The 27,296-nt window shown below is 45.2% G+C and overlaps 1 protein-coding gene across 4 annotated transcripts in view; it reads right to left on the bottom strand.

The window, feature by feature from the left end:
* atp13a2 (ATPase cation transporting 13A2) overlaps positions 1–26,504 on the bottom strand; it is a 38,470-nt gene extending 11,966 nt beyond the window's left edge. Inside the window, exons 1-15 of one of the 4 annotated variants that reach the window (XM_064300700.1) lie at positions 26,405–26,504; positions 16,176–16,252; positions 12,982–13,149; positions 12,114–12,172; positions 11,517–11,586; positions 11,337–11,416; positions 10,835–10,912; positions 10,116–10,185; positions 9,833–9,967; positions 7,683–7,749; positions 6,783–6,914; positions 4,413–4,574; positions 3,420–3,530; positions 2,255–2,301; positions 921–1,109 (exon numbers count right to left, since the gene is read on the bottom strand). In XM_064300700.1, the coding sequence (XP_064156770.1) occupies positions 921–1,109; positions 2,255–2,301; positions 3,420–3,530; positions 4,413–4,574; positions 6,783–6,914; positions 7,683–7,749; positions 9,833–9,967; positions 10,116–10,185; positions 10,835–10,912; positions 11,337–11,416; positions 11,517–11,586; positions 12,114–12,172; positions 12,982–13,149; positions 16,176–16,252; positions 26,405–26,462 (1,503 nt within the window). In that variant the 5' untranslated portion in view covers positions 26,463–26,504. Of the gene's footprint in view, positions 1–920; positions 1,110–2,254; positions 2,302–3,419; positions 3,531–4,412; positions 4,575–6,782; positions 6,915–7,682; positions 7,750–9,832; positions 9,968–10,115; positions 10,186–10,834; positions 10,913–11,336; positions 11,417–11,516; positions 11,587–12,113; positions 12,173–12,981; positions 13,150–16,175; positions 16,253–17,813; positions 18,075–19,899; positions 20,048–26,404 lie in introns of those variants that run through there. The other 3 variants (XM_064300702.1, XM_064300704.1, XM_064300703.1) reach the window with 3 other exon arrangements.
* Positions 26,505–27,296: the final 792 nt, after the last annotated feature.

Raw genomic sequence — 27,296 nt, 5'->3', positions numbered from 1 at the left:
TACATTCTTTTTACATACAAACCCGTCGAGACAGCTAGATCCTTCCTGAGGCACCTCCAGTTCAGGTGTCTTGGACGCAATGGCAGCGCTCCACCAGTGAGCTGACTCTACAGCAGGGACCATCAACTCTGGCCCTCGAATCCAAATCCAGCCCTGGTTTTCTTTTCTCCTGGGTAATTAGTGCCACTGATGGGCCAGACTGTCTTCACACCTGACTCCCAGGCAAAGGGAGGGTGGAAAACCAGCAGTTCTCAGCCCTCGAGGACCACGAGTTGCTGATTCCTGCTCTACAGCCTTGGAGATACAGGCCCAGTGTCCTTAGCCATTAAGCTACTGTACACCGCCACCCAATACAGTCCATCCATCTGTTAGGACGGAGTGTGGCACAGTGGGTAAGGAACTGCGCTTGTAACCGAAAGGTCGCAGGTTCGATTCCCGGGTAAGGACACCGCCGTTGTACCCTTGAGCAAGGTACTTAACCTGCATTGCTTCAGTATATATCCAGCTGTATAAATGGATACAATGTAAAGTGCTATGTAAAAGTTGTGTAAGTCGCTCTGGATAAGAGTGTCTGCTAAATGCCTGTAATGTAATGTAATGTAATGTTAGCTAACCCGCTCATTCCTGGTCAGGGTCATGTGGCAGTGCTTGAGCCTATCCCAGCATGCATTGGGCAAGAGAGCAGGAATACACCCAGGACAGGTGGGCCAATCAATCGCAAGGCACACACACACACACACACCATTCACTCACACACTCATACCTACGGGCAATTCTGAGTCTCCTAACTGGCCTGACCTGCATGTCTTTGGACTGCGGGAGGAAACCGGAGTGCCCGGAGGAAACCCACACGGATGTGCGGGGAACACGCAAACTCCACACAGAAAAACCCCTCGGTCGGGGGTTCGAGCCTGCAGTACCTTGTCGAAGCAGAAGAGGGAGATCTTCCCGGCAATGTTGATGCGCGGCGGGCTGATGCAGAAGATGCCGTCCCTCTTCAGCCGGCTCTGGGCGTAGATGGTGCCCGTCGTTATGGCCGCGGGCAGAGCGGGCGGCACCACTATGGTCACGACGTCCACCGACCGGATCACCAGCTCCTTCAGGGTGGTCTGGGAAACGGCATCGACGCACATATTCCGAGAGTTCAGACCTCGTTTTCACACGAAATGCTCGCTGTGACGATCTGCTCGTGTCAGAGAGACAGGCCGTGTCCCAATCGGCACACTTGCGTACTACTGAGTGCAGTTGCTGAGTGCACTGGATAGTTGAAAGTTGTTAAGTAGGCAACATTTTCTATAAATGTAGTGTACTTAAAATCCCAGAATGATATGCTAATGTCCGAGGGTTTTGTTGACTATATTCAGGAGCATGCTTTCCAGGAAGTAAACCTTACCTTACCACCTTTGAAATGCACTACCAGTGATGCTGCCGCTGTGGGCGTGTCCGAGTGTTCAGCGTAAACAGTGTAAACTGTGCAGTTTTAAACTGTGTAAACTGTTCAGACAAGTGGAACCAAGAACACTTAACCAATGAGTTCAGCGGTATAAGACCGTATATGCAGAGAGCTGTTTAACACAGCCACAAGGGAAGTTAAGTACAAGTTAAAAGCAGGCCTTTTCACTTTCCAAAAAAACCATTTAACAGGGTAGGTTTACTTCCTATGGCAAAATCTGGCAGGTCATTGAATCAGTTCCACAACCCATGAAGTATGACCACATGCACGATGGCTTTGCATACCACCTTCAGTTTGGTGAGCTTTGCAAGGCCCTTTGCATAGACGAGCTACTCTTACGCAATTTCACTCTTACGTACTTCATGCTTGACTGAGTATGATGTGAAGAACAGTAGCGACAGTGTAGTACAATGGGTCTTGCAAACTATAGGTAACAGGTTCAATTCCCAGGTAGGACACTGCTGTTGCACCTATGTAAAAAGTTGTGTAAGTCGCTCTGGATAAGAACGCCTGCTAAATGCCTGTAATGTAATGTGATGTAACCTAAAGGTCACAGGTACACTGCCGTTGTACCCTTGAGCAAGGTACTTAACCTGCATTTCTTCAGTATATATCCAGCTGTATAAATGGATGCAATGTAAATGCTGTGTAAAAAGTTGTGTTAAGTCACTCTGGAAAAGGGCGCCTGCTAAATGCCTGGCTGTAACGTAACAGTAACAGCACGATGTGGTCATCAGTGGGATACGTCCCAAATGCAGTTACTGCAGCGCCGGCCGCATCATCAACGGTAAGACAACTCACCGCAGTCCTGCTCAGGATCACAATGCTGTACACAGTGCCAGCCAACGCTGCAAGTCAAAAGAAACAAATGAATATTCATCCATACAGACATCCAGCAGGAACACATACATGCGGGGGCGACATAGCTCAGGAGGTAAGAGTGGTTGTCTGGCAGTCAGAGGGTTGGCGGTTCGATCCACCACCCTGGGCGTGTCGAAGTGTCCCTGAGCAAGACACCTAACCCCTAATTCAGTGGTTCTTAACCTGGGTTCGGTCGAACCCTAGGGGTTCGGTGAGTCGGTCTCAGGGGTTCGGTGGAGCCTCCGCCGCAGAGGTCCACCCCTCAGTCTAGTCTGCAGTTAGTTAGTTTTTTTACTAAAGAAGGGTTCGGTGAATGAGCATATGAAACTGGTGGGGTTCGGTGCCTCCAACAAGGTTAAGAACCACTGCCCTAATTGCTCCCAATGAGCTGATTGGTACCTTGCATGGCAGCCTTTCACTGTTGGTGTCTGAGTGTGTGTGTGAATGGGTGAATGAGAGGCATCAATTGTAAAGCGCTTTGGATAAAAGCGCTATATAAATGCAGTCCATTTACCATTTACCATACAAGGAGCGTGCAGAGCATAGAAAGAGGACAGGCGGGGCATTGTGTCCTCATGCAGAAACGAGAGGCTATGTCAATGGAAAGGCCAAGCAAACATTATTTACACGCTGACAGAAGCGCAACGGGAGCCTGAAGACTAGGGGATGCCCCCGAGGCAAAGGGACGTGGCTGGAAGCTTCAGACACCTGCACCGTCCAGGTGAACACAGACTAGGGCTGGGGTTTCAGAGTGGGTCAGAACCGGACAACATGCACAGCTGGGAGCGAAACTGTGAACAAAACTGGGTGCAGTAGGACCAAGGGGGAGGGGGAAAGGGGGTGGTATTATCACCTCAGAACCAAGGACCTAATGTTGGATCAGGGAGTCACTGACGCAAATTTTTTTTTACGAACTACCTGTGGATTTCTTCCATCAGTTACACGGGCCGGACATTATATCGTCCAGTCGGGATCAGAAACCGGACATGTGCAAATAATTTGACAACCGGACATTTCGGTCGAAAACCAGACATTCCGGTCGAAAAACCGGACGTCTGGCCACCCCAACAGACACGTAGGGAGACCCAGGTGCGGCCAGGCATACCTACGATCCCCAGGATCAGCAGGAACTTTATAGCGTCTCGATAGAAGCGGAAGTCGAGGGGCGCCGGATAGAGGATGGAGCTGATTAGGTCTCCTTTGGCGGTGAAAAACCCTGGAAGACAAACACGCACGGATCACATGAACAGGGCATGACCAGGCCACAGAGTCACATGACACACGGTCACATGACACATGGTCACATGAATGAGTGCATTCATTCCTTCCAAACCGTAACGTACAAATGACATCACAATGTCACGACCTGGTTAAGGGTAGATTGTCCCTCATTTCTCAACAGAGCCCCAGTAACACGGCTGCCTTGGTCTTGCTTTTCAATTTTCGTAAAAAAAAGTACCAAACAGGCCATACTGACAAAATGAACACTCAATGCCTCCCTGGTGGCTCTGTTAAGAACGCTCATCCCTATAGGTGTAAGGTTGTTAGTTTAACCCGCTGAAGAGCAGGTTTATTTATTTATTTTTTGAGTCAGTGTTCTAGAACTCCATCACTTTCAGCAGTGGTTGGTAGTATTGTCGGTATTAGAATGTTCAGTTATGAACATTCTAATCGCACATCTGTGACCTCACACGTTAATTGGTCAGGGCTGGTCTGTTATTAGCTGACTGTGGCAAGTGGTTTGCAGCAGCAGGGTGTAACTGGCTCTGTCCCACATGGGTCTGGATGGGTTTAGGTCAGATATGGCAAAAGCAGAACCAGCATCAGTGCCAGCACCACTATCAGTGTCATTTAGCAATCCAGCTGAGCTCTGATGTAGTACACTTGTGGTGGGTACAATGGCTGCTGGCTTGTGGGTGAGTATATTGGATGACTATAGCTACTTCAGCTTTCTCTACACGTGTATAGAAAGCAAGCTGTAACAGAGCATGGCGCCGTTTGTGATTCTTTTAAAAATGTGTGACGGAAATGGAAAAGACGAACGAACTGTGTGACCACATGAAAACAGCCCTGGCCTCCATTCGTCTGTGCACCTCACCTGTTCGCGTGACAACAGCGAGCGTCCCAGTGCCTCCCTGCTGCCCCCTTTTGGCCTGAATGACCTGCGTGCCGCAGAACAGGGTGTGTCTGCGCAGAGTCTCTGCATTGTAATGCGCTTTTCCGGTCGGCAGCGGGGTTTTCATCACAGGTATGCTCTCACCTGGAAAGGCAAGGAAGGGGGGGGGGGGTGGGTGAGGGAGAAGCAACACGCTCCATTCTCTCCTTTCGCTTTTTAATCATACTCATACAGACAACAGGAACACAAACACACAGACACACACTTACACTTGTAATTAGCAAGTATGAGTCACTAACCCTTTGAAGAGTAGGTTTTTCGGAATGTTTTTTTTTCACAATTCTTAGTCAGTGTTCTAGAACTCCACTGCATCACCAGTACTGATTGTTACATCAGCATTAGAATGTTCAGTTAAGGACATTCTAATCACACATTTGTGATCTTACACTGTCAATGGCTAACACAAGCTAACAGGAATTTGTTTCTTGCGCATATCTCTCCTAGATACACGCGCGCGCGCACACACACACACACACACACATAGTCTATAGTCGCCCTACATACATGCAGTGTGTGTTCAGACAGGTCAGAGTGCAAGGGTCAGCCACAGTGCAGCAGCACCGGGGCAGTCATGGGGCTCCAAGCCAATCACAATACACCATAACAGGATCGCCACTTTCATTTTAATATATTCACTGTATCATCCTCGCATTTATATGACAATGACACATCCTCTCTCATCTCTTCCCCCCTTCATTGTTTTCCCTCTCTCATTTAGGGGCTCCATTGTGCCCAGCCTGCTTTTGTGTCCCATCTCAAACCCGACCCCCCCCCCGCACCCCCAGACCTTGCATGGGAAGAAGAGGGAGAGCAGGAGATAATGTATGCTGCTGGCCATAGAAGAAGACAAGGGCTTCTCATTCAACCCAACAAAATGTTTTAATTACAAACAAAGCACAACATATAATTGGCCAACGATCTGACAAGTAGCCAACCACTGAAATGACAGAATAACTAGAGTAATAGAATTTAAACATCAGTTTACAGACTTTCACTAAGCACCAAATATTCACCTTGTGGACACAAAACTCTTCTGGCAAATTAACTTAAGGGCAAATATCAAATTACAATTGTGATTTTTACACCAGCTGTTCTTACAAGAAACAGCAAATCCATTTGAGATCACTCAGATGAATTCCCCTTCAAAGAAAAGACTGAGAACAGGGTTTATAACAGCAAACAGAAGTAGTTGGTATCACAAGGCACAAGGTCACCTGATGAATTTGGCAAATTTGCTTAAGTGCTGTAAATGCTCTAAAAAGCTGCTGACAACAGATGGGAAAAAAGTTCATTAGAAACCATACCAGGAATGGCTTGCCAAACAAAAATACCAACCAAAGGCAACAAAAAGGCTGCAAGCAACGCACATTTATACCATTGTGTATGGACAATATATGTGTGCCATGAATGATGCTAAACTTCTGTAAAAAATAAAATTAAAAAAAACTAAAGGCTATAAAAAAGCCTGCACAGCTGCACAGACCATGCCTGCAGCATTATGCCATATTAATAAGCACGTGGTGGAAAGCAGCTGGTGTACGTGAAACAGGTCCATTTCCACCATGCAATTTATAACCGTGAACCACAGGCAAACGAAACAAGCGTTTGAGCAACGCTGGAAAGTACTGCCATCAGGGCGAAAAGGATGAGGAATTGCAAAAAGAAAGAAGAACCAGGACAGCCACAAAAAGGTTTTGAGTGAGAACGAGGGCAACAAACTCAGCCAACACGAAACATTCTCACGAAAATGTTTCCGCCATGTTGCGTTACAACAACACCGTGAGAACACTCAGGCGGCAGTGTAGTATAATGGGTGGTCTTGTAAACTAAAAGGTCACAGGTTCGATTCCCCGGTAGGACAATGCCGTTGTACCCTTGAGCAAAGGTACTCAACCTGCATTGCTTCAGTGTATATCCAGCTGTATAATTGTATGCAGTGTAAATGCTATGTAAAAGTTGTGTAAGTCGCTCTGGATAAGAGCGTCTGCTCAATGCCTGTGATGTAATGTAATGTTTTGTGTGTGCCGGGCTAAGACATTACATTACATTGCATTACAGGCATTTGGCAGACGCTCTTATCCAGAGCGACGTACAACAAAGTGTATAACCATAACCAGGAACAAGTATGACGAAACCCCTAGACAGAAGTACCGGTCCAAGTGCAGGGAACAACAGCATAGTTCAACTTGGACCCTGAAGGTTAAACTGATTAACACTAACACAAAAACGAGAACGGCAACAGCGCAGTCTATGGAAAGAAAAATACAAGCAGTAGTTAAGACCGCGTCTCACCGGTCAGCATGCTCTCGTTGACCATGCACTCCCCGGCCAGCAGGGCGGCGTCGCAGGGCAGGAGCAGCCCTTCCTCGGGGATCACGATGCAGTCCCCGGGGACCAGCTCCGTCGAGCTCACCAGGTCCTCCGCTGGCGGAGAGAAGGGCATCGTTTCAGAACGGGCCCCCGGCCCGATTCACCTCCTAATCCCTCCCCTCCCTCCCTCCCCTCCCCGTTTCCAGTCACTCCAGTGAGGGCAGACATTGTGGTGATAGGGAGCATAAATAGCAGCAGGCGCGTGGGACGCACTTTCGTTCTGCTCGGACGAATCGGAATTCACAGATGGGAATTTACGAAGAATTAATTATTATCAATAATAAATCACGACCGTTTAAAAGAAAAAAATCACTTAAGAGTTGGCCACAGTGAGCCACCTTGCACTGCCACATTTGCATTACAAATAACGATTACGGCAATTCAGATTTGTGTTATCAGTGCAAAAGAGACAAAACTGCGATGACCATGATGACTGTCTTTTGAAAGGGCACGACACAACAGTCAAATCGCATTTAAATGTGGTCAGCTCTGTCGTGCTTTAATGACCCTGGTAACGGCGTTAAGCAACGCAATGCATGCTGGGTCAGCACTCGCTTTCAAGCCAGCACTTTAAACTCCTCATTATCAAGGGAGCGTCGGAGGGCCGAACAGCCACTACCCCTCGCCGAAATTTGGCTCGCTCAGTTCTGGGACGCCCCTCGTACAAGATGGCGACTCTCGTGAACGCTCAGAACGAGTGTTAGGTGAAGCGATTAAGAGGTGAACTGGGACCGGGCCGAGGAGAGAGAATTCAAACGAATCGCCCCGGAAACGGACCCCCCCAGGAGTGGAGAAACCCCCCCCCAAGGAGTGGAGACTCACCCTCCGCGCCTCTCCTCAGCCTCACGCTCACGATCAGCTGGGCCATGTTGTGCAGGGTGACGCTTTGCTGAAAGAGACACGACAGTACAGTCACGTGACTGTCTTCCCTTGAAAATCAACATGGCTTCCGGCAAACGCGATATCAGTTATTATATGCAAATGAAGCCATTCGAATCCTGGCAACATAAAGCCAGGTTTCTTTGGTGCAGTCGGCAAGAGTTCCAATTCAATCTGAAGAGGAATATGTCTAATGTGACACATACTTTGATGCAATGCAACCAAATCATTTTATAACTACCAAAACAGGCTTAGGTCCAGTGCTGGGTTGATTAATGCATGCATTTTGTGTGTAACACCAACACGAGCATATACAAGATACAAGTATAAACATTACAATTTGCTCATTTCCATTTATGTCAGTAGATAACAGAACAGAACTCAACCTGAAGAACCTCTTGCGGTTCACTTTGTTAATCCCCTTTATGTATTTCAAAGCCTCAATCAAATCACCCCTAAGTCTCCTTTTACTTGAAGAGATAAAGCATCTTAAGTCCTCATAGCTTTTATCTTTCATACCAGGAATCAATTTTGTGGCCCGTCTTTAAACCTTTTCTAGAGCTACTATATCTTTCTTGCAGTACGGTCCCCAGAACTGCACAAAATAAGTGTGGTCTAACAAACCATATTGTATTAAATAAGTATAAACTTTGATAGACCATTATTCCCAAGTCTTTTTCAACGTGAGCACTTTCCAGTTTTGTCCATCCCACATAAAGTAATCTTGCCTTGTGTTTTTACATGTAGAACCTTGCATTTAGCTAGATTCCAGACAGTTATACCCGAGCATCTACTCACGCATAACACCGTCAACGTGATCGCAGTGAGCTCAACATCCATGACTGCATCTCACTGGCTTGTGGCCCCTTGCTGCTAATTGCCGCCAGAGAAAGTGCCCGTCAACACCAGAGCTCCATGACGAGCTCCCAGAATCCTCTCTGCTGCACTTGACAGGCGCTTTTTCTGAGTTCACACGCTCGCCACAGCTGGCGCGCTGTGCAGTTTCGAGGCGATGACAGGTGCCAGGTAACAGGAAGCGTACCGCTTTCGACCGCGCCGCGCCTATCACCACGGTAGAGAAGTGCGAGCACGCGTTCGAAGACCAAACGCGTGCTCACACTTGAAGGGTTGTGTTCTGTCATCAGAGCAGTCACAAGGGCCCCGCCACAACAGGCAGACCACGGACCGAACGCAAACGCGACGAACCGCACACGCGTCAGACCCTTCCCGCGTTAGGCAGCCGTCGCTGGCTTAAGCTGGCAGCGTACTCAGAAAGAAGAAAGAACTTCAGGATTGAGAACCACCGGCGAACATGTCCCCGAACACCGTGGTCGGTACACTCGGTGAGAACACCGCACTGCTCCGCTGGGGTGTGAATAATTACGAATAATTAGGAGGCAGCCATTAACCGGGGCTGGAATCCAGCCCAGACCTCCGTTTCGCGGCTACGCCACAGATGTATAAAGAGAAGGGCTACGCGAGATCACAACGCAAAACAAGAAGTTTAAAGTGTTTAAAGTGGCTTTGGTTTATCTAGCTATGCAAAAGAAGAAAAAAAGGCGAAGACAATGGTTACTTTCGCCCTCTAAATAAGAGTAGGACGGAGAATGGATGGTTTTGTCTGTACATTCGGCAAATGCGGAGTTTAGACGAGGGGGTCCACTTTCTCTTATTTCCGAATGTGTGCTAGGCGTTTTGATGACTTGCTGAACTGAGTAGCACCATTCATCAAACATGCGGGAACTCACAGAATTCCCATCTCTACAGAAGAGAGATTGGCGTTGATTCTCCGTACATTAGCATGTGAAGTCTACCCTCTGAACTCTCAACCGTGACGTACCCAACCATGTGATATTTGGACCAATAGCTGAGAGGGGAGGTCGGAGAACAAGAAAGAAGTTTTCGAAAAGTTCTCCCTGGAGGCTGTCACACACTGCACCGTACGAACACACAACACCGCGTCTTTTTGTTCTTCGGTTGTTCTCATTGCTCCGTTTTGCTCAAAAAGTTCTACTTCCTACGAAGCATACTGCCTACTTTACAGACGAAGGACCGCAGCACAGGAGCAGTCACCGACGCTCTCCCGCTCTCACCTTGCGGATCTCGTAGAGGGAGATGCCGATGGAGATGACGGAGATGAGGATGATGCAGCCCGCGTAGTAGTAGTAGTGATCCGTCATCCACAAGATGATGCTGAGCACCTGGAACACGTAGAACGGGTTCAGCACCTGGAGGACAGAGAGCAGACAGAGAGGGAGAGAGAGAGAAAGGATCAGTCAGTGTGCGGGATGACCATTGACCTTTACATAGTGCTCCACCGCCCAGTCCCCAGGGACCACGCCCGTGTCACACAGCATGGCAGAGAGACTCTGTCACCTCCTCAAACAGCAGCCGCATATAGGACTTCACTGGAACGTCGATCAGGTTCTCGCCATACACAGTCCGCCTGACCAGAGGGCAAAAAAGAGACGGAAGAAAAGAGATCCATTACCTTTTCTGTCACAGTAACAGGTTCTCATGGCGAAAAAATGTGTGTACATGTATGTGTGTGTGTCAGTGAGTGTGTGTGTGCACGCATTGCGTGCATGTGTGTATTGTGTGTGTGTGTGTGTATGCGTATGTGTGCATTATGTGTGTACATTATGTGTGTGTCCACATTATGTGTGTGTGTGTGTGTGTGTGTATCGTGTGTGTATGTGCGCATTATGTGTGTGTCCACATTATGTGTGTGTGCGTGTGTGTGTGTGTATCGTGTGTGTATGTGCGCATTATGTGTGTGTGTGTGCATTATCTGCGTGTGTGTGTGTATGTGCGCATTATGTGTGTGTGTGCGTGTGTGTGTGTGTGCATTATGTGTGTGTGTGTGTGTATGTGCGCATTATGTGTGTGTGTGTGTATGCGTATGTGTGCATTATGTGTGTGCATTATGTGTGCACATTGTGTGTGTATCGTGTGTGTATGTGCGCATTATGTGTGTGTGTGTGTGTGTGTGTGTGTGTGTGTGTATGTGCGCATTATGTGTGTGTGTGTATCGTGTGTGTATGTGCGCATTATGTGTGTATAGTGGGTGTGCGTTTCTATTTGGAATGACTCACCGGGCCCTTTGTTCCTGGGGACTCAGTCCCGCTTGCTGCCTGTACAGATCGTCACAGGTCCAGTGTTCATTCAGTGCGCTGAGGAGAGAGAGGGAGAGAGAGGGGGAGAGAGAGAGAGAGGGAGAGAGAGAGAGAAGAGAGAAGAAAAGAAGAGGCAGAGAGGGAGAGAGAGAGAGAGACAGAGAGAGAGAGAGAGAGAGAGACCCACTCATTCAACAGCCACTCCCCCACACTCAATTCCCCTTCCTTACACGAGGAACAGAATGAGGTTAAACGAGATCCCTCTTCCTTAAACAGGAACCAGAGCTGATGGGGTTTACATGCTTAAAGGTCTAGATCCGGGCTGCCCAACCCTGTTCCTGGAGATCTGCCGTCCTGCAGGTTGTAGATGAACAGCTGAAGACCCTTCCCTCCCTTATCTGCGGCTTTTTGGTCCCACCACGGGGGGCGCACCCCATTCCACCAAAATACCCCCCCCCCAACCCCCGCTCCCCCACAGTACCTGACCGGACAGAAGGCTCCCTTTTTCGACATCCACACGTAACGGAGCCCCTCGAACACATAGTACCGTAGCAGAGCTTTCTGAAAGACAGGCAAGTCGACTGGGTTAAAAAAAAAAAATGACAATGCCATATGACATCATCTCCCCCCGCCCCCTTTCTCCCAGAATCCCTTTCTGTACCTCATCTTTGTACAGCTGTATAGTGTCCCTCAATTCATTCTCTTCAATATCGGTCCCTGGCTGCTCCAAACTGAAGACAAAAAAAAGCACGGGGGGATTTGATTGATGCTTTTAAATTCATGAAGGGGATCAACAAAGCGAACTACAAGAGATTCTTCAGGTTGAGTTCTGTCAGTAGAACCAGGGGACGTGAATGGAAATTAGCAAAAAGGTAAATTCCGTACACACATCAGGAAGAATTTTTTCACGCAGAGTAGCCAATGCGTGGAATACCCTGTCAGGTCACATAGTAGAGGCAGAAAATCTATGGATTTGATACAGTGTTAAGATACTATCGAGTTTGCAGGTATTCAGAGCACTAGGTACAATTTAGTCAGGAAAATGGCGACCATTGCTGGGCTGAATGGCCTGTTCTCATCATTTTGTTATGTTATATGCTATGCTATGTTATATGTTATGTTGCTGTGATAACCTGCACTGTCAATGGTATTTCAAATCTAGCCAGCACAGGGCAAACACACTGTCGGTCATACAGGTGCATGTGAGTTCACAGGTCAGTGGGCAGGTAAACAGCCAGTCAGCATAGATTTTACCCACCTGCCCTCCTCAATCTCCTCTGTCAGCACTTCCACAACATAATGCTGACCACAGCTGTCCTGAGGGAGGAAGACAGACAGAGTAATGCACGGTTCCATCACAAAATTAACACAAGCTTTTTAGTGCAATTATCTGTTGTCAGTGGTTCTTAAAGATTCAGCATGGGTTAAAATTAAATTGATAGTCATTTTGTCAGAGCCATATATATATATATATATATGTACAAATGTCAAAGAGTCAAATTTCAGTTTTTATTTTTATTTGTGTGTGTGGAGGGGGCGGGGGTTAATTGTTAATTGGCTGCAACAAACCATGTTAACAGGAACTTTCGGAACTGAGTTGATGTGACAGGATACAAAAAAATGCATTTCAGAGTGGGTCAAGAAAACACATTTCTGAATGGGAAAAGAAAATGCTTCTTCACATCTGGGATGGAATGTAAGACCATGGTAACCTCGTTGGATGACGCAAGAGCTCAGCTGGAACCGAAACTGAGTGCTAACTGCGTGTAATGAACGAGCGAGAGACTTCCCCGAGTCTGAGGTTGGATTTGAACCCAGGCCTCTCACTCGTCCATTCGTTTCATAGGTAAGCGCATTACCAGTCAGCTAAAGGTAAAATCACCTCAAGCCAAGGGAAAAGGCTGTTTTTTTTATTATCATTTTCTTAATTTGAGGTTGCATCTCCAGGGAGTGTTGTCACGGTAACCTGATACGAAAACCTCAGCTTTACGACGCCTTTCCTGTGCTTCACAGGCTAACTAGCCGAGCCACGCCCGCTACAGTAGCATCTTGAGTATCTCCGTAATGAGCGGTCTTCACGCTCCCGCGCAGCCCCGCGTCGGCGTGTGTCAGCGCGGCGGCGTTACCTTCAGGAGCAGGACGTCCGCCAGGCCCAGCGAGCACGCTCGACAGCGAGCCAGGACGCGGAGACGCGGGCGCCAGTGGAACAGGAGCAGCAGCAGCCCCAGGGTGAGAACCCCGGCCGCGTAGTACAGCCACGTGCGCCAGCGCACGTACCGGTAGCCCTGAATGTCCTGCGAGAGAGAGAGGCACAGACAGGTCACAAACCCGTACCCCTGAATGTCCTGAGAGAGAGAGAGGCACAGACAGGTCACAAACCCGTACCCCTGAATGTCCTGAGAGAGAGAGGCACAGACAGGTCACAAACCCGTACCCCTGAATGTCCTGAGAGAGAGAGGCACAGACAGGTCACAAACCCGTACCCCTGAATGTCCTGAGAGAGAGAGGCACAGACAGGTCATGAACCCGTACCCCTGAATGTCCTGAGAGAGAGAGGCACAGTCAGGTCATGAACCCGCACCCCTGAATGTGCTGAGAGACAGAGGCACAGACAGGTCACAAACATGTACCCCTGAATGTGCTGAGAGAGAGGCACAGTCAAGTCACAAACCCGTACCCCTGATTGCTAGAGGACAGAGCCACGACAGGTCACAGTGTGCAGCACACAAACCTGTACCTGAACGTGCTGAGAGACAGAAGAGAGTCAGGTCATGAACCCATACCTGAATGTGCTGAGAGACAGAGGCACAGTCAAGTCACAAACCCGTACCCTAAATTCAGAGAGCAGAGGCACAGACAGGTCACGAGTGTGCAGCACACAAACCTGTACCTCTGAACATGCTAAGAGAGAGGCAGAGTCAGGTCATGAACCCGTACCCCTGAATGTGCTGAGAGACAGAGGCACAGACAGGTCACAAACATGTACCCCTGAATGTGCTGAGAGAGAGGCACAGTCAAGTCACAAACCCGTACCCCTGAATGTGCTGAGAGACAGAGCCACAGACAGGTCACGAGTGTGCAGCACACAAACCTGTACCCCTGAACGTGCTGAGAGACAGAAGCAGAGTCAGGTCATGAACCCATACCCCTGAATGTGCTGAGAGACAGAGGCACAGTCAAGTCACAAACCCGTACCCCTAAATGTCATGAGAGACAGAGGCACAGACAGGTCACGAGTGTGCAGCACACAAACCTGTACCCCTGAACATGCTAAGAGAGAGAGGCAGAGTCAGGTCATGAACCCGTACCCCTGAATGTGCTGAGAGACAGAGGCACAGACAGGTCACGAACATGTACCCCTGAATGTGCTGAGAGAGAGAGGCACAGTCAAGTCACAAACCCGTACCCCTGAATGTGCTGAGAGACAGAGCCACAGACTGGTCACGAGTGAGCACATCCTGTACGCTTGCACTTGCATTCCAGAATCACTCACCAGCACAGATTCAGCCAGAGGGGACAGATCTATTGTAAGTCAGCACCGGTTTCCAAGAAAACAGAAGAAGAAGAAAAAAAAAGTGGGTAGTGGGTGGTGTGTGGAAATGTGCGGAAAGAAGAAGATGATGAAGAACAACAAGAAGAACAAGAATAATAATAATAATAATAATAATAATAAGGCGGTAGGTTAAACCTGAGTACTTTTCCTCTCAAAAGAGCAAGGTGGCTATTAGAAAGGGTCTACTCTCTCTTTTTTATTCTCTCACAAAGGCTATGCATGTACAACTATGTCTCGGAACTTGACTCCAATTATGTATGTAAAAAAAGAAAAGAAAAAAAAACACATTACAATAGAGGATATTTTTTCATCTAATATGAACAGAATAAAACAAATGTATATTTCGAAAGGCACATTTTGATTGCCGTTGTCCTTTTTGTTGGTAAGCCTGTTACATAGGCGGGATAAATGAATTTATCCCGCCCATAGCATTAGGCAGCTATGCATAATGCCTCACACTGAGGAAGTTACAGAGGTGAATTCACTGCCTCCGTCAACTGTAATGAAACACTGCATTTCAAAATATGTGATTTCATTGCCATGGAAACTTGCGTTACGCAAGTATTCCAGTAAATATTCCATACCCTACACCGCTTAGCAACGAACGTGTCTTTAAGCAGGCCTACCTCAACTGAGTTACCTAATATTAAAATTCTGTTTTTTTTTTTTTTTTAGTTAAAATGGTCTCACAAGTTTGTCATCACCCAGCATCGACCCAGCCAATCACAACTGAGTATTCAGTCAAGCTGTTGTATATTGGTTTTGTGGGCACGCAAAAAAAAACACTGACTGTGTTTTTTGACACAATAAGTGAAGCATTAAGACTTTATTATGATGGAAACACTTGGGTACTAGTGCGTATTGTTATGCACATATGCATTTTCTATACAACCAGGGGTGCCGCCCAGCCAAGACGCATTCTAAAAATAGATTGTTCCCCATGCAAGGAATCGATTTTGGAATCAAGCACATCATGCGATAATTCAATCTGTGAAATAACTGAAAATAGTGGCTATACATGACTTAAAATGAGTATTGTTTCCTGGAGAAGATAGCCTTCCCACAGCTACCTTTACAGCTCAATAGGTAGATATTAAATCTAAATAAACTCTCACACCCCCCCCCCCACCCCAAATAAACCAAGTTAATTATTTTTGTACATCTGACATGGACAAGCAACAAATATCCTTTTATCTAGCATATTCGCCATGGACTGACCCACATTCTGGCTACTTTGTCTCAGTATTAGGCTAACCCATAACATTATTTCATGTACAAGGTAAATGTGATGTATTGTAAGTGTGACATGTGTCTTGGGTCAAACCACCATATTGGCCACTTCCTGTGACCAACTTACTGTTATTCATTTAACTTGATGATTCCATTTACCTTAACAAGATCCCCAGGAAGCACACATGCAACACAACCCCATAATTTCAAAGATCCACCACAATACATCACCACAGGCATGACGTCCTTTTCAACACAGTCATGCTTCTGCAGACGCAGATCCCACCGCTAAGAAGCTCAATTCTGGCTGGCGTCATCTCACCAAAATACCCGGTTCCAATTGGCTGTTTCAATGCTACTGGGACCACGTACTATATGGTCAGAGACCAAAAGCAAGGCTTTTTGGCCAGGTACATTTACTAGCTTTGTAAATAAGCACGTGCAACAACAAGATGAGCAAGAAACATCGCCCTGTTTACTAAGGTGGGCGAGGAAGGAGCGTACCATTTGTTAAGGTGGGGGGGGGAAGGAACGTACCATGTGTGAAACTCTGCTGCTGGGCAGGGGGCCAGAGGTGAGGGTGGAAGGCTCACCCAATGGCGGCGCTCCGTTCTCTGCAAAACAAAAGCAGCCATGCGTATTTCACACATCTGGAAAACAGAGCACATCCATCCATCCATGCATCCATCCATCCATCGGTTACCTATGGCCGCGTATTCTCGAGCAGGGTTGCGGGAGGTGCTGGAGCGAGAGGCAAAAGCAAACCCTGGAGTCCGCCAGTCCGACGCAGGGCACACACACCATTCACTCACACACTCTATGGGCAATTTAGAGTCTCCAATTAGCCTACCTGCATGTCTCTGGACTGTGGGAGGAAACCAGAGTACCCAGAGGAGACCCACGCGGACACAGGGAAAACATGTAAACTCCACACACAGAAAGGCCCCAAGCTGGGGTTTGGACCTGGGACTTCCTTGCTGTGAGGCGACAGTGCAGCCCAATGTGTATGCAACTATGTATTCGAACTCCTCCCCAGCAATGGCCTTCCGTCCGTCACCAGGTGTCTGATCGTTTGTCCAAACTGGTAGGGAATTCAGCTGAGTCGAGCTAATGTTAGAAAGACACTATTTGCAGCATTTGAGTGCTAGGAACAGGGGGTGAAGAACTCCACGAAGCTAAGTGCAATTAACCATGAGTATTTTGGAGAAAAAAGGTATGTACAAATTGCATTTGCAAGAAATCACAACTCATTGAACTAAAATACAATATAAGCTATATTGATCACCTGATTCACATTGTCCACAGCTTAAACAACACACACACACACACAACCATGCAAGATGACCATGATATTGTCACTGAGGCTTTCCACTGAAGTGAAAACTAATTTATACAGCGGGCCAATAACATGGTCTTGTCCAACAGCAAACTGAACAGTAAGTTCCTGAAGTAGTCTAGCTACACAGACACCAGTGCGTGGAAATTAAACAAGTTACAACTACACGTGTAAATTGAACATCTTAGCATTAAGTTCAGTAACAACCTGGGGTCTATGGCTGAATCAAGCTATATTCATCAGTAAAAGCGCAAAGCCGTTTCAAATGATGTAGGTCTGCCGCTCCATTAACTTCAGCTGAGTGGGCATGACTAAAAAACACGACAGGTGTCAAAGATGGAAAAACAAACTATCTATAAACAGACATATTGTAGCCTACAGTAGTCAATCGTGTACATCTGTATCATGATATTCGTTGGACACTGATAAAATGTTTAGTTCACGAAATGCTGAGAGAGAAATAAACAGGATTCCAGAGACTAGCCTACGTCTTTTTATTTTCATCAACCAGGAAACGAGTTTGTCGAAACCGACTCCATACCATAGCGACTCCAACATCCAGTCCTCGGAAACTAGGACGGGGCAATCCAATTATCATAGATTTTTATTGTAACGATGTAATTTAATGTGAATGTAGGCTATTAACCTCAACAATTCTAGAAGTTCATAAAAGTTCTCTCTTCAATTACCCAACAAATTCCATTCAATTCATACAGGTTGACAACACGTCGCCTAGCTAAAACTTGTTGGGCAAGAATGTATTTGCGAACCTCAAATGTAGGCTACTTTAAATGACAACGCTGTGAACATAATCGAATCCCGACCCATACCCGATTTACCTGGTAAAACGAGGCGATAAACTGCTCATACGTTGGCCAGTAATATGCGCCGTTGTTGCCGGTGTTGCGCGATATTGTACTCACTGCTAGATTCCACGTACGCAGGCGCTCAGCTGTTCTCTCCGTCGAGCTCCCAGTGTTTTACTTCCGATAAATATCTTAGTTATGGCAGAGGATTTATGCATCTGTCATTGCCAAAATAAAGTTACTTTTACTATTTGATCCGGAGGTTCTTTGAACGGGGCTTAAACAGGTGGACTGGTGAGGCAAGTTTTCCGTTTTTAGACTGAAATTTGCGAGGAATATATCACGTCCGGATAAACGGTTCAGGGAACACAACACACACTGCAATATCAGTCAACAATATTTTATTGTCCCCCACTCCCCTCCAACCCAAGAAACAAATAAAGCGCGTTTTCATGAGTAAAAGTATGTATTTGGTCATCTTAAAAAAATGTTTTTAAGCACATAAATGTATAAAACCACGGCAAATGTGTCGTAGCCTCCTTGCACATAACTGCGCAAACGCACGTCCAGTGAAACTATGATCAAGATTATGCAAGATAACTCAGCAATATGTGTCATCTGGGGTTACACTGGTAGGTAAGCGGGTTTGGTGAATAAAAGCCCTCCATAGTTACTGATAGGTCAGTAAAAAAAAGTATCCAAATAGTTATCCAAAAAATTATCCAAAGTCAAAGCCAACTCTATATCAGGTTCAAGTTTATTCAATCGGCAGAAAACATGGCAAATTACAATCACAAATAGAAATCATACATTCACATCCTACGCTCACTACATTCCTTTTAGGCCAAGGTGTAAATTGTCACAACAGAGCATTAATTAGCAATAATTTTTATGTCAGATAAGCACGGGCACTGTAATGCGTGAACTCGGTTTGCAGGCTACTTGAAAACAAAAAGTTGATGCGGGAACAGGACTTGGACCAGTAGGGGGAACTCTTTCCTCTGGACCCCAGAGAAATATCTTGCCCCAGCAGTGATAGGGTAGTCCTTAGCAGAGTTTTTTTTAGATGAAAAACTGAGGCAAAGAGGGTGGAATAGACTCCATGTCAAGGAACAAATGATAACTTGCATGTAAATTAAGAACAGTCCGAAGACTGACTGGCACTGCATAGCTCTGGGCATGCGTTGAGACCACCGATATTAATATTGCAACTTACATGCACATTTACACGAATACGAATACAGTTCATATATATGTGGAAAAGCAAAACAGGGATCTCGAAACAAAGCTAGTCAGACGATTTGTCAGCCCAGTAAGACAGTGCGACGACACGAGTGAATGAATTTACTCAGTCGCGTAACTTCATGAACAAATGCCTAATGTAGCCAACTTTTTAAACATGCACCACGAAGAAGTGTATAACGTTAGTACGAACAAATTACTCTCTGGTCGAGGTTCTGACTCTCTCGGGGTTAAACACCCCACAGAGCTTCAAAGGAGTAGCAAGGCATATAAAACACATTGTGTTCTAATAAAATTCCCACAAATCTAAGCTTGACTAGATAAAGTGCGAGGCAGTTCTACAACGGATTCTTGCCTAGCTCTAGCCCATATAAATTTTCTAACATGACAAAGGCGAATAAGTCACTTAACAGCTAGCATATGGATAGGAGCTAGCGGGTCAATTTACATTAAAAACCAGCTAACCAAGCTTGCTACGTTAAAGCAGGGAGCTAGCTTAGATAACGTTTGACATAGCCTATAATGTTGGTTCACTATCCCAAAGTAGTAGACAAACGTTAGCCAGCCGAGAATAGATTAGTCTACGTGAAACTGTAAACCAGACAGAATCGCTTGTTTGCAAACAGCATCACAGACCCCTCCAAATGAGTGGCAATATTGGTTTCCAGTATAGGATAATCTTCCACCAGAAAATATACAACTTAACGTTCTGTAAATGACTATGTAGACAGCTACTTACACCAGCATGAATAACAACATGCAGCAAGGTTAGTCGTGGCAGACAAACCGGAATAGGGTGGACAATTTTAGACGAAAATAAAATGCAAATAATGGTTTCTGAAAAGGCAGCCGTTTCATTCAGCCCAGAATAACTTACCTGAAGCCATATCTCATAGCCCAGCCGGTATCCGTGTGTGAATATTTGCTACAATACTTCCGCACCGCCCATTCAACATTGCTGTGTTCGCCATACTGACTCCCAGCGTGTGACGTTACTCTATCCACATACGGGCCCTACTTGCGGATTGAAAGCTCCGCCTATAAACAGAGACCATTCATTTGTCAAAACGGCAGACGACTTGCTCTTTTATCCAGTTCTGATCTAGTACCGAAACGGGTCCGCAAGTCCACTGCAATTGACCGTCGCTGTCAAACGGTCTGACCAGAACAGATAGCGAGGCACATGGTGCGAGTCATTCAGGAGAATTAAGAACAGCAGAAAAATTGAACTTGACTGTCGCAATGTGAAAACGCGTTTTAAGTTAACTGAGGTAGTGAGAGACGATCTTTGTTGAAGCAATCTTTAACTTCACCATTCAAAGCCCTGACAAAGCTTTGCATCTTTTAGTTTCAGGCTAGGTTATATTTTTGTACAGACTATGGTTATAACACTGAGAAGTCGTACCTCATGGCTTTTCATAAATGATTCTGTTCGGTGACAATGCTGTTAAATGCCTGGTCTTGAATAATGAATCAGGAAGGCAGATTCACGGCTGTCAAACATGTCACATTTGAGAAAATATTTAAATGTTTTCTATTTAATGAACAAATATAATTTTTGTCCCTTTATTTCAGAGGACTTCGTGGCATGCACTCTGACGGTGACACTAACGTTCATAATTTTGCATATCTCTTACTCCAACCGTTGTTTGCTCACCATATTAATATGGACATTTGTAAGTCGCTGAAAAGGCAACAACAAAAAATAAAATCTATTAAATGATTTGATTGTAAATTGACTAGACTCAAAGTTCACCATCACCTGTATGATCTCTCTAAGTTGTGTCTTTAAAAATAAAAGGTGACTTCTCCAGAGTATAATCCCTCCGAGTCGCGCACTCACTGTTCAACCCTTGTCCTGTCAATTCCTGTTACCTGCAATGTCCCATACATTTCATTATGGCAGTTATCCATCGTGATATAATGTGATATCCACGTGATACAACTCGCAGCTCTGTCTACAGCAGGGGTGAAACCCCAGTCATGGAGGGCTGGTCTGTGTGCTGGTTTTTGTTCCAACTAGTTACCTTAAGTTTTATATTCTTTGCTGATGTGTTGTTTTATTACTTTTTTTTTTGCATTCACAAACAGCCAAGACATATTTTTCTATTTTTAAAAGATTTGTGCCAAAAAAAAAAAAAAATGTATAAAAGCCTGTGTTGAAATTGGCTTGCTTTTCCCCCTGGTCTAAACGCCAGGGTTTCAGTGGGCGGGGTTAACTAGGTGTTACGTTATGTAACAAAACGACCTTAAGTCCAGTGAAATCCTCTCTATATGTAATACATACATGACGCTCTTGCCACATTTGTGCAGGCATGGCAAGATTAGTCGAGAAATGCCTGAGCATTGCCCCCATCTCTGGATGCAGAGAAAGCAATACGTTCTTTTTATTTTCATAAAAAGAAATAGGTTTTTATTTCTGGAGCCCATGGGCACTGCAATATTACAATAACCAGTACAGTTAGCATTTGCAGTGCATATTTTCACCCAGAAGTTGTCGCAGAACGAGGTGGATCGGTAAGTATGGCCACCGACAATAAAACAGCTTTCAAGCTCAGACACGTGGAATCAAAGACTTCCTTTATTTGGGTGTAATTTCTGGAGTTTGAGTGTTACAACGTTATTACACGCTGAATGATCTTCAGGTTTAACTATACGACGGTAGAGCCTAGTTCACATTGCTTTCTTCTGTTTTGTCTGGTAGGGTACAGTTACTGCAGGGGACAATCTGCTCCAACCGGCTCTACCCAAGCTCGCGATGAGTAATAGTTTATATATGATCAGTCTTAAGGACACGAATGCTAATGAACGCTGATCTACTGGGATTTTCACGCACAACCATCTCTAGGGTTTACAGAGAATAGTCCGAAAAAGAAAAAAATATCCAGTGAGCGGCAGTTCTCTGGGCGAAAATTCCTTGTTGATGGCAGAGGTCAGAGGAGAACTGGTTCGAGCTGATAGAAAGGCAACAGTAACTCAAATAACCACCCATTACAACCAAGGTATGCAGAAGAGCATCTCTGAACGCACACCACGTCAAACCTTGAAGCAGATGGGCTACAGCAGCAGAAGACCACAACGGATGCCACACAGTCACTTAATTAAGTGGCCGGTGACTGTATATATGCTTGCAAATACAGTATATGCATACAACACACGTGCATTGGAAAATGTTCGCAGGAACGAACATGAACTGCAATACTCCGTGGACGCAGCAGACATTGGGAACTGTAATCCGTTTTGCTCAGTTTCACACATCTCAGCTCAAAGCACACGGCTGTGTCAGTTATTGCAGTCGCACAGGATTTTTTCTTCTTCTGCCTGTTCAGCAGTTGAGTCAAATTTCATACCAGTTTTTGTCCTCCACAGACTGCAAGTACTGCTCTTGGCCCAACTGCAATTCATCCCTCCTCTTCAGATAGGGCTCGATGGATTTATACTGACCATAGAAGTTACTCATGTCCTGCACAACAACCATAGCTCCATCGCAGGCCATCCTGACAGCTGCAGACAGCTGAACTTATTTGCAGAAGGTGTTCTACCGATCAACACGCTGGCAAACACGTTCACACAGACATACAGGGATGCATCATGCTGGCATAGTTCCGATACTCGCATCCCTGCTGCGATGAAGGTACTCATGGGCACCAGGTCCTTGACGACCTACATGTGTGGTAAAGGGTAGATCCTTGCCACCTTGCTTGTGTTGGAGTTCAATCATATCCAAGGCAAATAAATGTTTTCCCTCTCATTATGTTCATGTACGAAGCCGCGCAAGATTGGACTGCCCTGCATCACTACACATTGGTGGTGGTGAGGTGAGTTCCCTTCACTGTAAAGCACTTTGAGCATATGGAAAAGTGCTATATAAATGTAATTAATAATATAATAATAATAATAATAATATGTGTTGGAGTCAATCTTGTCCAGGCAAAAGAGTGTGTTGCCCCCATTAATGTTCACTGTACACAAGCCACAAATACCTGGACAATCGCACACATGCACACACACACACACACAGACACACAGGCAACCACAAAATGACAGGACAACTCTGCATACAGCCCTGCAGATAAATGGGCAGCTGCACTAGCAGCACTGAATTTATCCAAGCCGGGAGTCTGCGATCCTGCCCCCGTGTGGCTGTTCGTTGTGCTGGCCTTTGTTGTTGCTTTGCTGTCAATCAATGAAAGCAGTCGATTACACAGCTAACTCACCGAGGCGGTATTTCACAAAGCAGGGTTACTGAGTTAGCTGGATAACTGCACCCAGAACAGCTTTTTTAACTTCAGCCTGTGTTCCAGATTTGAGAGCTGTTCTGGGTTTTACTCAGCACAGTTATCCAGCTAACTCAGTAACCCCAGCTTCATGAACCAGGACCCAGGTTATTTGAGTTTGAATGTGTTGGACATTTTAAGGTTAAAACGCAAAACAGCGAACCCTGCAGCTCACACGAAGCCCCGCTACAAACCCTGGTCAGAGCTTCACATTCATATCGGCTAAAAGGAGAGCAGACACCGCCCAGCGCCAATCTACCACAGATTATTGGCCTTAAAGGCAGATGCAGCACATTCACATGAAGAGTCTACAAACTACAGTCCTGGAGGGGCACCTGTGCGCAGGTTTTTGTGAACTCTTTTCGGTCAGCAGTCAGTTTAGGCCATGGAAATGAGGCTGTGCGGATTGTTCAGCCATATCAATGACCTAAATCAAGCAGTCACATGGAAAGACACAACAAAAACCAAAAGTAACCCAGCATTAGAGTTTGAGATCCCTGTCTACTGTGATGTCATCACTCAGCGTTCCTGTCCTCTTCGTCCACGCCATATGGCATTTCAGGACCAGGGTTGCCTACCCCTGGTATAGCCTCATTTGGCAGTTTCGCCACACTCCATTGGTAAAACTGGAACTTCTTTATCCTGGGCTGCACCAATAGGGCGGCAGCCATCTGCACACAGCACAGTGACTGCAGGAGACACATCGAGGAAAAACTGTGAGCAGTTCAAATACATTATGCATAAAGGGGTTATCAATCGATTAAAAAAAAAAAACCCCATCTCTGAGGAAACACTGGTATTTGAGGCTAACAAATGCATCTTCATTCAATGATATGGGGGGGAGGGGGGTTAGAATTAGATGCAAGCTCTTTCTGTGGAAAAATGCTGCAGAGTCATTAGTCTGAGTGACCCTCTTAGTCAGCATGTTGGAGAAAGAGAGTGAAGAAACATCACACTGCAGCGCATGCTTACACAATCTGTGTTCTCTAATATCAACCTCAGCAGCTGAGTGCCCCATATTCTAGTAGGATCAAAGGGTTCTGAAGGTTATAACCATTTCCCCTGACCTAACCGTCTAAACATTACATTACACTACATGTATTAAGCAGACGCTTTTATCCAAAGCGACGTAGAAAAGTGCATAATCATGGTCACTGGAACAACTACAAAACACAGGTTTGATAAGGTACAATACTCATTGAAAGAGGGGATTTTAAGTGAAATGATTCACAACCTGACTAGGGTGTTGGAGATTATATGTATGTAGTGTGCAGGTAGTATGTAGCCTATGGCCAAAAGTATGTGGACCCCCAAACATCACACCCATACGTGCTTGCTGAATATCTCATTCCAATACCATGGACATTAATATGGAGTTGGTCCCCACATTGCTGCTATAACAGCCTCCACTCTTCTGGGAAATGCTTTCCACTAGACTTTGGAATGTTTGTGTGTGTGCCTGTCTGTGTTCAAAATACCAAAAAAGTTCTCACAATAAAATGTGAGCCCATTCATGATCACGCACAGATATTGAGCATCATCCAGGACTTTTGCTGACTTTTACTAGTCATGTCTACGACGAGTTACTGATGACAAAACATTGTAGCCAATTGATTTAGTAGTTCAGGGTTCATACACTTTTTCACCAATGATTTTCAATGACTTTTCCATGACTTCTCCACAACCTTTAACTGAATATCCATGACCAAAACAAATGACTTTATCTCAGCGGGACAATTTAAAATTATTTATTGTAACACTAAGTAAAATTAGGTCTGCATCTGAAACATATGGTGACTCTCTAAAACAAATAAACACCAGACAGACACACTTAGATACATTCTCTCATATTTTAATTCGAATAGTTTTTGTCAGTTTTTCCAGTCGAACGTCTTTCTCTGTAGGCTACATTCGCTAGTTAGTACACTCAGTATGTGCCTTGGGAGCTGACGGTAACCCTTCTAACCAATCGTGAGCTTGACATTCTTACCTTTAATGCTGATTTTAAATTGGTTAATATTAGCCTTCAATCACTCCCTTTCGCTGCACTCCACTGTCACGCGACACAAAGAGCTAACGCGTTAACTAATGTTACCTAAAGACAAAAGTTTATGTTCAATTTATTAGCGTTATCGAAAGCTGAAAAGTTGAAGCGCACGATTACGGCATTTTTTTAAACGTTAACTTAGTGTTTTAGCGACCCGTTTGAAACAGCTCATTTCTCCGATGCAGTTTACTGGCGGTTGATTTAATTAGCGGTATTAATGTGACGAGAAGCTCTTTGTCGTTTGAATGCATAACACGCAATTCCTTGAAGAGTCGACACATTTTATGCGTGACAGTTTAACTGTTACTTGTAAACCGTACTGTTATATTGTCGTTTTTTATCAATAAAAAATCTATTGCATATATTGTTGGTGCTCCTTACATTTTGGTGGGTGCTCCTAACTTTTTGAAGTTGGGAGCACCAGTGCTACGAAGTAAAAAAGTTAATTTCGAGCCGTGATATATTATTGAAGCTGCACTTCCCTGGCATATTGTCGGCACAGTATGGCCTACGTTTACTAACTGCTACATTAGCAGAAGCGTGCCTGTTGGGCGTGCCAGTAAACATACTGAGCCAGACTGAATTAACTTCTCACACCACCAAAATACCGCGAAGGTTACGTGACAATTTACGTTTTATTACTATACATACTATTTTTACGATTAGATTAATTAGTAATTATATTTGATGCAACTTTAGCTGTGTTTCCATTACTTTTCCAAAACTTTTCAAAAAATATTATTTTCCATAACTTTTCCAGGGCCTGGAAATTGCATTTTAAATTTCAATGACTTCTCCAGGTTTTTCATGACCGTACGAACCCTGGTAGTTATATATTAAATGTATTAAACTTTGGTGTAACGTTCCACAAAAACAAATACGAGGTAGCTAGCTTATGTAAACGTTCGAAAAAGTAACGTTAAGATAACTAGCTAGCTAACATTGTCGCTAACACTCGTGAGAGTTCTGTAAATTAACCCCTTTACTATAATTTACTAATCTCGTTCTCAATATTCAATGTTCCTCTTCTCTGGTTAACTGTAACTGTTCATACTTACGAACATCCCAGTGTTGCAACGAACCGCCACGGCGCCGCTGCGACACAAGGAGAAACATACATTTGACGTGTTCACACACTATTCGGCTTGTGTCTCGCTAAACTCTAAAATGTTTGTATCCTTCGTTTGATTTACGTAACGCGGAAACCGTCATCACAGTCCGTCCGTCCAATTGACGCTCAAGTCGGAACGATACCGCCCCTTTCAACCCGGCCATGTGCTTTTCGTTGCAACAGAGACTGGTAAACCTGTCTGTGGCTACAAGTAGCCTACAACACGCCCCTCGAAAGCAGAGATGGGATTATGTAGTGTGGGGAGTTAGAACATTTTTGTTTAGCCTGGACACTGGTCCCGTGGCATTTCAAATTGTATGCGCCTTTAATTTGCATGAAATAGACTGATGTCTCTTATGGTTCAGCAGTGATTGTGCTACAGGTAAGATTACACTGCCACATTAAACTATACTGAGAGGATTGGATTACAAATGATAATATGTGTGTGTGAATTTCTTTTAGTAACATGGGCTTCAGAGGTGTTATTAAAAATCTATTAGCTCATATAAAAACATGCAAAACTGCCATCATTTTGACAAACCATGCTTTTTAACACACCATAAAATGTCCTACTGTGTTCTCAGTGAGTGCATTACATTAGATATATCCTTTTTTTTCATTTACAAAGTACTCTCTCCTCTTGTTGATCTTGTTACCCCATGTCACATGTCAATGGCTATTAGAGTGTATAGAATAGAACTATCCAACTGACAGTACAGTGGAAAAACATAAAAAGTAGATCCATATTTGCTTGGATCCTTGATCATTGACTATTCAGTGTTACTCAGATGTATCAAAAATTGTGACTACGTTCAGTTCTGCGTCTGTTTATTGTCAAC

This window comes from Anguilla rostrata, chromosome 11, assembly GCF_018555375.3.
Source record: "Anguilla rostrata isolate EN2019 chromosome 11, ASM1855537v3, whole genome shotgun sequence".
Classification (NCBI taxonomy): domain Eukaryota; kingdom Metazoa; phylum Chordata; class Actinopteri; order Anguilliformes; family Anguillidae; genus Anguilla; species Anguilla rostrata.
The sequence above is the reverse complement of the archived record's forward strand: the minus strand, read 5'-3'. Positions and strand labels throughout refer to the sequence as shown.